This window comes from Arachis hypogaea, chromosome 15 (genome assembly GCF_003086295.3).
Source record: "Arachis hypogaea cultivar Tifrunner chromosome 15, arahy.Tifrunner.gnm2.J5K5, whole genome shotgun sequence".
Lineage (NCBI taxonomy): Eukaryota > Viridiplantae > Streptophyta > Magnoliopsida > Fabales > Fabaceae > Arachis > Arachis hypogaea.
Genome location: NC_092050.1, coordinates 138,045,083 through 138,059,155, shown reverse-complemented (window position 1 = coordinate 138,059,155; position 14,073 = coordinate 138,045,083). Strand labels below are relative to the sequence as shown.

At 33.2% G+C, this 14,073-nt stretch overlaps 1 protein-coding gene and 1 non-coding gene across 2 annotated transcripts; both read right to left on the bottom strand.

The window, feature by feature from the left end:
- Positions 1-4,590: 4,590 nt before the first annotated feature.
- Positions 4,591-5,341, bottom strand: LOC112750865 (zinc-finger homeodomain protein 6). Its single transcript, XM_025799763.3, has one exon. The coding sequence runs from the start codon at positions 5,295-5,297 to the stop codon at positions 4,692-4,694; it is 606 nt and encodes a 201-aa protein (XP_025655548.1). The 5' UTR covers positions 5,298-5,341; the 3' UTR covers positions 4,591-4,691.
- A 7,901-nt stretch (positions 5,342-13,242) lies between these two features.
- Positions 13,243-13,350, bottom strand: LOC112752642 (small nucleolar RNA R71). Its single transcript, XR_003177068.1, has one exon. It is a non-coding gene; the product is annotated as a small nucleolar RNA R71 (small nucleolar RNA).
- Between the last annotated feature and the right edge of the window lie 723 nt (positions 13,351-14,073).

The following is a 14,073-nucleotide window of genomic DNA, read 5'->3' as shown; positions in this document are numbered from 1 at the left end:
TTTTTTTAAATTATATAGAAAAAAATCCAGATCACATAGAAAAAAATCCAAATCACATTAAATTCATTCACAAGGAATTGTGAATGTTTCTTTCTTTATAAAATAAAAAAAACATCCACATTCTAAACTCCAATACACTTTCTACTAAGAGACGAAAAAATACTCACAATACACTAAAAAAATTCAAATTATATCGAAAAAATCCAAACTAAATGAAAAAAAAATCTAAATCACATCGAAAAAATCTAAATCACAACGGAGGGAGGATGGCGATGCGAGAGAGGACGAGACAAATGTGGCGCGATGACAGAAGAGGGGAGCATGATTGCATCACCCCCGCGCGCTCGACTTCTCCCTACGGCAATAATGTGAACGGTCGCACGTGCAGCTCGCGCTAGGACGACGACGCAGCAACAACAGCTCGACGGGGGGAGCGCTAGAGCCTAGGGCTGCACACGAATTGAATCGGATATGAGCAAAATTTTGATCCGATCTGCACTAAGATCATCAGAACGAACTGGATTCAATATCCGCGCTTTTTAGCCTAGGATTTGATCCACAACTTTACAGATCGGATCGGGTATCGGATATATCCGGTTAAAAAATAAAAATTCCTAGTAATTAAAAAATAAAAAAGAAAAATTTAAAAATTCTCTTAAAGAACCAGAATCATAATTCAAACAACAGTAGAAAAGATTAAAGAACTGAAAATTTCTTGGCTAATAGTAGTACAAAATTCAAGATAACAAGAGTGCTGTGTAGAACCAAACTTTTTTAATAATAGTACATCTAAATTTAATAGCGGATAGAATTCAAATTTAAAATAAAAAATGAACTAGAATCCAAAATCCAAAACTTGAAGCAAATAGAAGCAGAACCCAAAACCCAAAGCTTAATGAAAACAGAAGCGAAGATGCAGCATAGAAGCAGAAAGAGAAGACAAAGAAGTAGACGCAAAAATAGACGCGAGAAGAAGCAAAAGCCATAAGTTGAAGCCCGAAGCAAAATGCTGAGACGAACCTCAAGGACACTGGAACAATGGACAGGAGGAGAGCGGCGAGGAGAGGACTGGGCGGCACAAAAGACTGAAGAAGAAGTACAGATGGATTGAGGAAGAGAGGATTGGGCAGTCTGGGCGGCCCAGAGGAGGAGTGAGGAGGTGAAGACCTCTACTATGGCGGCGAGGTTGGACAATAAGATGGAAGAGCTGGCAAAGAGAGGAAGGTCAAGAGGGAGTGAGATGAGTTGGGGGAGAGGGTTTGGCATAGCTGGAGGGGAGAGATTCGGATTAGGGTTTTGTGTGAATGAGTTTTAAAAGGAGTATATATATTTCTATTTATTTATAATTTTTAATTTAATTTTCGGATCTGTGGATTGACTTCGCGGATACATATGTACAATCTGCGATCCAATCCTATTAGAGTGCGGATTGGATAATATCCGCAATTTGCATATCGAATACGGATAAATACTGCAGATCTGCGGATATTATCCAAGTTCATCCCTAGGGAGCGCAATGGCTGGGGATGGTTTTGTCACCAAGGAACGGCCAGTGATCATCAGACGATGAAGTGGTGGTGCGATGGCATATTGCTCTAGTTCACGAGGAGTCATGCATCAATGGCGGAGGCTATAGTGGCCTGCAACGACGATGGGGGCATGCAAACTCTGGTCGGTGCTGCGGCAGCACAGTGGGGTTTTGAGTAGGGGTGGAAACAGGGCAGACCAGGCCAGGCTTTGCTCTTAACAGGCCTGGCCAGCATGGCCTGACCTGTCATGTAGTTAATTGGCTTGAGTCTGGCCTGCAGCCTGCTATAGTCTCTTTATAAAGTACTAGCCCTGGTCTAACCTGAAACCTGTTAAAAGGCTTGATATGTTTTTTTTTTTTTACAAAAATAAAAATATTATTTTAAAAAAATTTATTTTTTAATAAAAATATTTATATGTAATATGTCATATTTAATATTTATAAGAATCTTTAATCTTTTAAAGTATTTAAAATATACAAAAATATATATAATAAAATATAATAAATTAAAAATATTTTATAATTTTGTTAATAATAAAAAATTATTTATATATTTAATTATGTTTTAACAGGCTCAGACAGACCTGACAGGCCAATAAGGCTAATTAGTGAGTTTGGGTCTAACCTATTAACATATTAAGGCTTTTAAAAGAGTATGAGCCTGTGCTTCTTTTATAATAGGCCAGGCCAGGCCAGGTCAAACACAAACCAGGCTGCAGGCCCTGACAGGCCGCCTGACCTTTTTTTACCCCTAATTAAATATGACAACAGTAATTAGAAGAGAGGGATTAGAATTTGTGTGAAAGTTATTTGTCTAATCCTAATTATTCAAAATCTAATTAATCGTAATTATTTAAAGAGAAAAACTCAAAATAGTCCCTAGCAATTATCTCGGAAGACAACGAGACCCTTGACAAAAAAAAAAAATTCAACCCGGTCCCTGACAATTACCTCAAAAGGACAACGAGGCCTCTGTGCAAAAAAAAAAAAGCCAATGTTATTTTTTTTGGCATAGGGGCTAATCAGTCTCAAAAATAAAAGATCATGAGTCGGATTGGATGTTTTTTTTTTTTTTGAGTCTCATTGTTCTTTCGAGATAATTGTCAGAAGTCAGATGGAGTACTCACTCTTATTTAAATTTTAATTTTTAAAAAATCTTAAAATTAATTATTAAAAAATTGTTTAAATTGACTGATTTGCTTGTCGGCCCATATACTTTCTCTTAGTTAATTAGACATCATAATTTCTTATAGGTATTGTAGTTCCATTGATTCTTAAGATGGATCTTTCACACATTTTTCAACCATCACAAATTAAAAAAGTGTGAATTGATCAGTTGGATAGAATTAACTCTACACCCAAATTCGAACCCTGCCCGCTTTGCAATATATTGGGTTTCCAATCCAATCAGATTAGATCGTAATTAACATGATTATTTAGTATCGTCCTCCTATTAAAAATAAAAATAAAAATAAATTAAAAAATAATATGTTATATATATTTTCCCTTCTTCTAATTTCTAAAGAATTGTTGGTTGATTGCCGAATTCTAAGGACATCATAGCGAAGTTAATCTGATGAAAGTGCACATGGTTTCATCAGACAGTGCAAGTTACAATGCAAGAGTGGGAGCCATTAACTTTTCTGATTGTATCTTCCTTTATTGTTGTATGTGGAGGAAGCGACATCAACATATATGTGCATGAATCATGATATACTTGAATTTTTTTTTCTTTTTTTCTTTTTTTTTTCTCCCTTCAGTTTCCCCTTTTTATTGCGTATAAACAAAGGTAAAAATTGAATCCACCAGCAGGTTCAATGGTCCTCCAGGCTCCAACTACTTATGCAAAAATTTATTCCACCACGTATTGTTGATCTGACATTAATCTTATTAGTTAGGCCAAATTAATTGATTATTGACTAATTTATGTCATTTAGCTTCAAAATGCCTACTTAAATACAATATAATAATTAACATCAAGAGTTTTGACAAGGCAATAAAGCATATTATGGCCCTAGAAAAAAAAATTATTAACAACTTGAATGCATGGAATAGTTAGCTTACTTATTTGTTTAATAAAATATGGTGTATTTGAATTTTTCTTTATATATGTATCAATTTAAATTGATCGAATAGTTAATTCAATTATATTTAAATTTGTCTTGTAAAAGTAGTAATTTATTAGTTAGTGACAAATTTTTAAATAAAACTCAAATATATGATAATTAGTCTTTAACATACTAAATTAGAAGATACTCTGAAAAATAAAATAAAAATTTCTCATTTTGATTTTCAGAAAACAGAAATTATAAAGTGTCATTAACTTTGGTCACCAATGAATTGATAATTTTCATGGTCTATCAATTTCTTCACACAGATATACACATACAATTTAGAACCACAACATAATGAATCTATATATACATATTGACAGAATATATTTTTATTATTAATGTTGGCTACAAAAAAAAAAAAAAAACTTACCATCTAACAGAACTTTTAGAAAAAAATTAAACATCGTTTGAGTGAAAAAGATTGATGACAGCGTTCAAAGAGATCAATCTTGTTAATTACTGTCTACTGATTATAGTTACTGCTGGAATATATTATTATTAGTGCAGCCTTATATATATATATATATATATTAATACAAATCTACAATTTTATTTTTTGCCTGATATTTAGTCCCTAAAATACAAACAAAATTAAAATATAATAATAGAGGCATGCTTATGATGATATGCAGTACAGTAAATTATTGTCTTTAGCTTAATCATCACCAACAATTGAAAATAAAATCAATTTTAATTTGTGAGGCCATAGCTAGTGATTATTATAGGTTCTAAAATATCATTTCTATGTTCACCTTATCACTCTATATTTATCTGAATATTGTTTAAAAAAAGAAAAGGAAAAACAAATAAACAAGCTTATCTGACAATGCAATGAGGAAGATAATATAAGTTACTAAGGTTACATACAACCAAGCACTGAAAGAAGGGAAACCAAAAAAAAAAAAAAAAAAAAAAAAAGAAAAGGAAAAATTAAAATGCTAAAAAAAAGACACAAATTAAAGCAATGGTAAGATTATAAGATACATAAAGATCTCTCTACCTTAGCTTCTTTTTGATGCATGTTTTGTGTCATCAAAAAAAATATTATACTACTGAGTGAGAGATGAAGCATTGCCATTGGAAGCAGAATTAGAAGAATTAAAGGAAGAATTGTTCTTGTGGTTATGCATCCAAACCTTGAAAACTTGTCTACTCACACCAACACTTCTACAGAACCTCTCAACTTCATCTTCAGTCTCTTTGCTAATTCTTTGAAGCTTCCAACCAATCTTCTCCGCAAACCCTAACATCTTCTCCTTCTGCTCCTCGCTGAATTTCGTCCTGAACCTCTTTTTGTTGTTGCTGCTGCTATTAATATTAATATTATTATTATTAGTTCCCATTATTATTCCTCTTTCTATGCCTTCTTCGGCTATGGCGCGCTCTTCTGAGTAGTTCATGAGCTCGTGAGCCGTGTTTGCAGTACCCTCAGAAGGAGACGTTCCGTTCTGAGGGTAATTGTTCACCTTGCGATGAAAATTGCGGTGGCAGCCACATGCTGCACACTGCAGACTGTTGCTGCCACCGTTGATGTCATCCAAGGTGAACTCTCCGCAGCCGTCGGTGGCATAGCTGCCGAGGCTGGCTGCATGGTTCCTCAAGCACTCTCTATATGCTGAGGAAGAAGAAGACGATGGTACTACTCCTCCTTCCATATTATAGTGCTCTCTTTCTTTGGTTCTTTGTGGTTCAATTCATGTGTGTGTGTAACTAACTATATAGTAGTGAAATAAAACTATATATTTAAGGGAATGGCGTTATTTAATTTAATTTGAAATTACAAAAATGGGTATGGTTGGAAATGATATTCACAATGTTCCCCGTTGTGTGGACATGCTAGCAAAGTGGACAACTAGACCAATATTATCTCAACAACAATTCTATGTACAACATTAAAGGTTAAAGGGTACGGGTTAGCCTAAAATAATTAGATGTTGAAGGGACACGTATCGTAGTACCCTTAGAGAATTTGAAGTTAAAATAAAGAAAAACAAGAAGCACATACACTGATACACATATAAAACTGTTGAGTAACTAGTGTTAGTCCCACGTTGGAAAAAAAGCAGAGAGTTTATAAGATAATACCCACTATTTTTATGTTTTAAGATTTTAAATTAAATGTGATTTTCTTTTATTTTTTTAATCTCTTGCTTGGTTCTTTCCGAAAACAGTAAAATTTTCAATTTTGAGTACACGGATATTACAAATGAGATAAGATTTGATAAGAATATTTCAATTTATGTCACTTTTTATCCACTTACCAAAAAAGTGTTCAATTGTAAACCTTAGAAGATTAGAGTATCATTTGGGGCCATTACTAAAACATTAAGAAAAATATTTAATATTTTTGTTATAATTTTAATAGTTTAAATTGCTGGGTGTGTGTATATATTAACAAGATAGAATTATTAATGATTGAAAGTGTAAATAAATAAATATAAGTATGCTTAATTATTCTTTTATTTTTAACGCTCTAATACTCTAATACCATGTCATGATACCACTCATCCCAAAAGTTTCACCTGATGAGAAAAAGTAATACTAATGATTATATCTCTAATACTCCCTAAACCTCCATTGTACACATTGTATAAATATTTCATTGGCTCCTCATACTTTCCCAATATAATTATATAGTACTAAATTTTCACGGGAGAAAAAAAATTAATAACTGCATTTTATTTTCTATTGGTGGTTATTAGACTCGATTCACATGTGATTCAGTTCATCTAAACAATATTTTTTAAGTTAATTAAAAAAGTTAACTTCTGATAATATTCTGGGATTAGTTTTTGTTCTCATATGTGGAGACATATACATCTTTGATCACTTGACAGAAACTCCATAATATCATAGAATAATGTTCATATAGTTAGTTATTGTTTAGATATATAATTAATTATTTACGGCACGTAATAATTGAATCATTATGCATAATGATTGCAAATAAACCAGCCAGCGCAGCCAACATTAACAAGCTAAGCAAAATAGTAGTATATTTTATTCTTAACAGTTGCTCACTCACATGCATGCATTCTACAATAAGCATACGTTTTGCATGTTTGGTCCCTTTTCCCTTAATTTTAAAACTAATTATCAATGTTACGTTGTTGCTATATTGCACAAGCTATAAACCCTAAGTCTATGGTTAGATTATGCATTTTTCTTGGGAATATTAGGATAAGCCTTATTTTAAGACATGATTCTATAGATAGGCTAAAGGTGGTGACTAACTTTTAAATTACTTAAACAATACCAAAATTTAAATTTTATGTTGTGTATGGAATAATAAATTTAGAAAGATCACACTTATGTTAGACTGGATATTAATTAGATTTTAAAAAAATTATAATTTTTTTGTGGAGATAATTTTTTCACTAACAAAAAATTCTTAACATATTTTTCTAAGTCTTTATTGTGCATTATAATCATTCAAATTTTTGTAGTTATCATTCTGACTATTATTCTTTAACCCTTTTCTAAATTGAAAGTTTCCACTCTCAACCAAAGGATTGACCCAACTTAGGATCTAGATTAGCACTTCCGTAGCATCTTCCATTTTCGTGTTATACTAATTTTCACATGTTAATCCAAATAGATTATTTATTCAATTCATGTGAAACGGGCATGAAAAAAAAAAAAAAAAAAGGGGTTCTAATTCTATGAATCCTCTAATTGTAATTATGATGTCATGATAGGGGCTTTTGTGTCCAAACAAGTTAAGAGGGAAAAACTAAAAGGGCTTTGAGTGGACCCGTTAGAGTATGGGCTTTCATCTCATAATTCACTTTGGAAAGCACAAAATAATTTTGGGAATTTCATAATTTTGCATACGACATTCACTTTTTGGCCTTTTGCACTGTCTCAGGAAATTTACTGTATATCTATCACTTCTACCAAAAAGTGGCTGTACTCCATTTTCATCACCTTATATTCGTTTTTCTGAACATGTTTGTTGTACATCACTATAGGCTGTAGTGGTAATTAAGCAACTTACATTTTTGAAAAATTAAAAAAATCAATGTATATAATTTTTAGACAATATGTAAGTTTACTATTTAAATATTATTTTAATTTTAATGGTCAAATAATAACAACAAAGAGGATTATATGGAGGTCTCCTAAGGAAAAGTCTAGGGAGCCAGCAATTTTATTAGTATATAGCCAGCAGAGAAAGGTGAACCATTGGATGAAATCTCACATCAATCTCACACTATTAGATCATCATTAATGGCTATTTGATGGCTACTAATCACAAAAATTGCTGCCCCCTAACATTGCTCGTCTCCTAAATCTTATCTACATTACTTGGTTTCTATTAAGGTTCTGCAAGATAATTTTTTTTAATAGCGAAATATTCGTATGATAGAAACTAAAAAACAAAAGAAAACATCAAGGCTTTTATTTTCATTTACTTTGAGCGGTAAAAGTTGGTGAATTATTTTTCAATTATTTTCTTTTCTTTTTTTTCCCTGATGTGCAACAAATAATAAAGTGTGAAAAATAGGAAATTTTACAATGGGTTTTTTATATGGTAATTATTCATACCCAGACTTAAAACATGAGCCTAGTCATAAAACATGAGCCTAGTCAGGGACGGATTTAAAAATATTATTATGGGGTCAATAACATATATAATATTAAAAAATTATGCAAAATATTATATAATGTAAAATGTTTTACAAAAATATATCAATAGAAAATATATTTTAAAATACAAATTAAAAAATGTGGATGTACTTTTTATTAATGAAGTAGTCGATTCTTTGTACCATAAAATTCATTGATAATAGAATCTGTGTCAAATTTTTCAACAATTTTCTTTTTAATATAATTAAAAGACAATTAGTAAGAAATTCATTTTTCATTTTGTTTTTGAGTTATTCTTCACAATATTATCTCTCAGTTGTAGCAGTTGAAACAGAGAGAATTAATACCAAATGAATCAAGAAGGACGCTTACAAAAAGAAAAAAAATTCACTTTATGGGATTTAAAAAAATTTATTTAATTAAAAGATATTAGTAATAATATCTTTTCAGATTTTTTTTAATATTGTTACTTACTTTTTAGATATTAGAAATCATTAATATTTAGGTTAGACTGAACTTTTATTTATACTAGACTAAATACTAAATAATTTTTTAAAAAAATGAAATCGTACTTAATAACGTATTACTATTAATCTTTTTTGTAAAAACTCAACCCCGCGCGCGCGTATGTCCGTCCCTGAGCCTAGCCCAATAAAGTTGACAGGCTCAACTACAGAGGTAGCCTCCACCCGACCTCCTATAGAGGTCGGGACCTTCTATAAAGATCGGATTCGACGAAATTGGGCAGCTCATGCTTACCCACGTAAGTAATTACCTTTCCGAATCTCTCACTCACTTTTAGAAGAGAGATCTTGATGAGCGGATAATTTATACGCTTTTTGGCATTGTTTTTAGTATGTTTTTAGTAGGATCTAGTTACTTTTAGGGATGTTTTCATTAGTTTTTATGTTAAATTCACATTTCTGGACTTTACTATGAGTTTGTGTATTTTTCTGTGATTTCAGGTATTTTCTGGTTGAAATTGAGGGACTTGAGCAAAAATCAGATTCAGAGGTTGAAGAAGGACTACTGATGCTGTTGGATTCTGACCTCCCTGCACTCAAAGTGGATTTTCTGGAGCTACAAAACTCGAAATGGTGCGCTTCCAATTGCGTTGGAAAGTAGACATCCAGGACTTTCCAGTAATATATAATAGTCCATACTTTGGCCAAGAATAGACGATGCAAACTGGCGTTCAACGCCAGCTCTCTGCCCAAATCTGGCGTCCAGCGCCAGAAAAGGAGCCAAAACCAGAGTTGAACGCCCAAACTGGCACAAAAACTGGCGTTCAACTCCAAGAAGGACCTCTACACGTGCAACACTCAAGCTCAGCCCAAGCACACACCAAGTGGGCCCCGGAAGTGGATTTATGCATCAATTACTTACTTCTGTAAACCCTAGTAGCTAGTTTATTATAAATAGGACATTTCACTATTGTATTTGACATCTTTTGATCAGCTTAGGATCTTAGGATCATCTTTGGACGCCTGGTTCTTAGATCAGAGGGGCTGGCCATTCGGCCATGCCTGGACCTTTCACTTATGTAATTTTAACGGTAGAGTTTCTACACTCCATAGATTAAGGTGTGGAGCTCTGCTGTTCCTCAAAGATTTATGCAAAGTACTACTGTTTTCTATTCAACTCATCTTATTTCGCTTCTAAGATATTCATTCGCACTTCAACCTGAATGTGATGAACGTGACAATCATCATCATTCCCTATGAACGCGTGCCTGACAACCACTTCCGTTCTACATTAGAATTGAATGAGTATCTCTTAGATCTCCTAACCAGAATCTTTGTGGCGTAAGCTAGAATGATGGCGGCATTCAAGAGAATCCGGAAGGTCTAAACCTTGTCTGTGGTATTCCGAGTAGGATTCAATGAATGAATGACTGTGACGAGCTCCAAACTCGCGATTGCAGGGCGTTAGTGACAGACGCAAAAGAATAGTAAATCCTATTCCAGCATGATCGAGAACCGACAGATGAATAGCCGTGCCGTGACAGGGTGCGTTGACCATTTTCACCGAGAGGATAAGATGAAGCTATTGACAAGGGTGATGCCTCCAGACGATTAGCCGTGCTGTGACAGGGCATTGGATCATTTTCCCGAGAGATGACCGAAAGTAGCCATTGACAGTGGTGATGTATCACATAAAGCCAGCCATGGAAAGGAGTAAGACTGATTGGATGAAGATAGCAGAAAAGCAGAGGTTCAGAGGAACAAAAGCATCTCTATTCGCTTATCTGAAATTCTCACCAATGAATTACATAAGTATTTCTATCCCTATTCTATTAATTATTATTCGAAAACACCATTATCGATTTATATCTGCCTAACTGAGATTTGCAAGGTGACCATAGCTTGCTTCATACCAACAATCTCCGTGGGATTCGACCCTTACTCACGTAAGGTATTACTTGGACGACCCAGTGCACTTGCTGGTTAGTTATGCGAAGTTGTGAAGATATGTTTAGACCATGGTTATGTGCATCCGTTTTTGGTGCCATTGCCAGGGAATCAATTTCGAACAACAATTCACAACCTGAGTAGCAATTTCGCATACCAAGTTTTTGGCGCCGTTGCCGGGGATTGTTCGAGTATGGACAACTGACGGTTCATCCTGTTGCTCAGATTAGGTAATTTTCTTTTTGTTTTCTTTTCAAAATTTTCTCAAAAATATTTCAAAAATTTCTTATCTGTTTTCGAAAAAAAAATGTTTTCAAAAATATTTTTTTCAGAATTTTTAAGAATGAATTCTAGTGTTTCAGGATGATTTGTTGAATCCTGGCTGGCTGTAAGCCATGTCTAATCTTTTGGACTGGGGTTTCAACTTACCATCACAAATGAAGAGATTTTCACACACTTAGTTGCTCTATACATGAAAAGTATCCATATCTGCTGAAGCTTGGCTAGCCATTGGCCATGTCTAGTGTTTTGGACCGGAGCTTTCATTGAAAGCTTGGCTGGCTAGTGAGCCATGTCTAATTCCTGGACTGAAGCTTTAGACTAACATGGCAAGATTCCTGGAATTTATATTAAAAATTTTGGAATCCTTATTTTCCTTTTTCAAATTAATTTTCGAAAAAATCCAAAAAAAATTAGAAAATCATAAAAATCAAAAAAATATTTTTTTGTGTTTCTTGTTTGAGTCATGAGTCATGTCATAAGTTTGGTGTCATTTGCATGTGCATCTTGCATTTTTCGAAAATTTCATGCATTCATAGTGTTCTTCATGATCTTCAAGTTGTTCTTGGTAAGTCTTCTTGTTTGATCTTGATGATTTTTTGTTTTGTGTTGTATGGTATTTTTCATATGCATTCTTGAATTCTTAGTGCGTAAGCATTAAAGAATTCTAAGTTTGGTGTCTTGCATGTTTTCTTTGCATTAAAAATTTTTCAAAATTGTGTCTACGATGTTCATCTTGACATTCAAAGTGTTCTTGGTGTTCATCTTGACATTCATAGCATTCTTGCATGCATTCATTGTTTTGATCTAAAAATTTCATGCATTGCATAATTTTCATGTTTTTCATAAAAATTTCAAAAATAAAAAAAATATCTTTCCCTTTTTCTCCTCATCAAATTCGAAAATTTGAATTGACTTTTCAAAATTTTTAAAATCAAGTTGTTTCTTATGAGTCAAATCAAATTTTCAATTTTAAAATCTTATCTTTTTCAAAAATCAAATCTTTTTCAAAATTCTTAGTTATTTTCGAAAATTCCAAAAATATTTTTCAAAAATCTTTTTCTTATTTTTATATCAAATTTTCGAAAATAACAATAACAATTAATGTTTTGATTCAAAAATTTCAAGTTTGTTACTTACTTGTTAAGAAAGATTCAAACTTTGAGTTCTAGAATCATATCTTGTGATTTCTTGTGAATCAAGTCATTAATTGTGATTTTAAAAAATTCAAATCTTTTTCAAAAACTAATTTCAATCATATCTTTTCAAAAATATCTTCTCATCTTATCTTTTTCAAAAATTTGATTTCAAAATATCTTTTCTAACCTCCTAACTTCTTATCTTTTCAAAATTTGTTTCAACTAACTAACTAACTTTTTGTTTGTTTCTTAACTTTTTCAAAACTACCTAACTAACTCTCTCTCTCTCTAATTTTCGAAAATATCTTCCCTCTTTTTCAAAAATTTCTTTTTTATTAACTAATTATTTTTATTTTTGATTTTAAAAACTTTCGAAAAATACTAACATTTTTCAAAAACCATTTTCAAAAATCACTAACTCTTTTTCAAAAATATTTTTCGAAAATTCTCCCTCTCCCATCTTATTCTATTTATTTATTCATCTACTAACATTTCATCTCACATCTCAACCCTCCTCACAGTTGTGTTTCTTCCATTATATTACATTCTTTGTCTCCCCCTCTTCTTCTACTCACACAGGGATCCCTATACTGTGGTATAAAGGATCTCTATTATTATTATTTTTTCTGTGCCCTCTTCTTTGTCATATGAGCAGGAGCAAGGACAAGAATATTCTTGTTGAAGCAGATCCAGAACCTGAAAGGACTCTGAAGAGAAAATTAAGAGAAGCTAAATTACAACAATCCAGAGATAACCTTTCAGAAATTTTCGAACAGGAAGAGGAGATGGCAGCCGAAAATAATAATAATGTAAGGAAGATGCTTGGTGACTTTACTGCACCTAATTCCAATTTACATGGAAGAAGCATCTCCATTCCTGCCATTGGAGCAAACAACTTTGAGCTGAAACCTCAATTAGTTTCTCTGATGCAGCAGAACTGCAAGTTTCATGGACTTCCATCTGAAGATCCTTTTCAGTTCTTAACTGAATTCTTGTAGATATGTGATACTGTTAAGACTAATGGAGTAGATCCTGAAGTCTACAGGCTCATGCTTCTCCCTTTTGCTGTAAGAGACAGAGCTAGATTATGGTTGGATTCTCAACCCAAAGACAGCCTGAACTCTTAGGATAAGCTGGTCACGGCTTTCTTAGCCAAGTACTTTCCTCCTCAAAAGCTGAGCAAGCTTAGAGCTTATGTTCAAACCTTTAGACAGAAAGAAGGTGAATCCCTCTATGAAGCTTGGGAAAGATACAAACAGTTGACCAAAAAGTGTCCTTCTGACATGCTTTCAGAATGGACCATCCTGGATATATTCTATGATGGTTTATCTGAGCTATCAAAGATGTCACTTGACACTTCTGCAGGTGGATCCATTCACCTAAAGAAAACGCCTGCAGAAGCTCAAGAACTCATTGACATGGTTGCTAATAACCAGTTCATGTACACTTCTGAAAAGAATCCTGTGAGCAATGGGACGCCTATGAAGAAGGGAGTTCTTGAAGTTGATACTCTGAATGCCATATTGGCTCAGAATAAAATATTGACTCAGCAAGTCAATATGATCTCTCAGAGTTTGCATGGAATGCAAGCTGCATCCAACAGTACTCAAGAGGCTTCTCCTGAAGAAGAAGCTTATGATCCTGAAAATCCTGCAATAGCAGAGGTGAATTACTTAGGTGAACCTTATGGAAACACCTATAATTCATCATGGAGAAATCATCCACATTTCTCATGGAAGGATCAAAAGCCTCAACAAGGCTTTAATAATGGTGGAAGAAACAGGTTTAACAATAATAAAGCTTTTCCATCATCCACTCAGCAACAGACAGAGAACTCTGAACAAAATACTTCTAATTTAACAAACTTAGTCTCTGATCTATCTAAGGCCACTGTAAGTTTCATGAATGAAACAAGATCTTCCATTAGAAATCTGGAAGCACAAGTGGGCCAGCTGAGTAAAAGGATCACTGAAATCCCTCCTAGTACTCTCCCAAGCAATACAGAAGAGAAT

Coding starts and splice junctions, on each gene's coding strand:
- LOC112750865 (XM_025799763.3), bottom strand. CDS start 5,297: ATGGAAGGAGGAGTAGTACCATCGTCTTCTTCTTCCTCAGCATATAGA.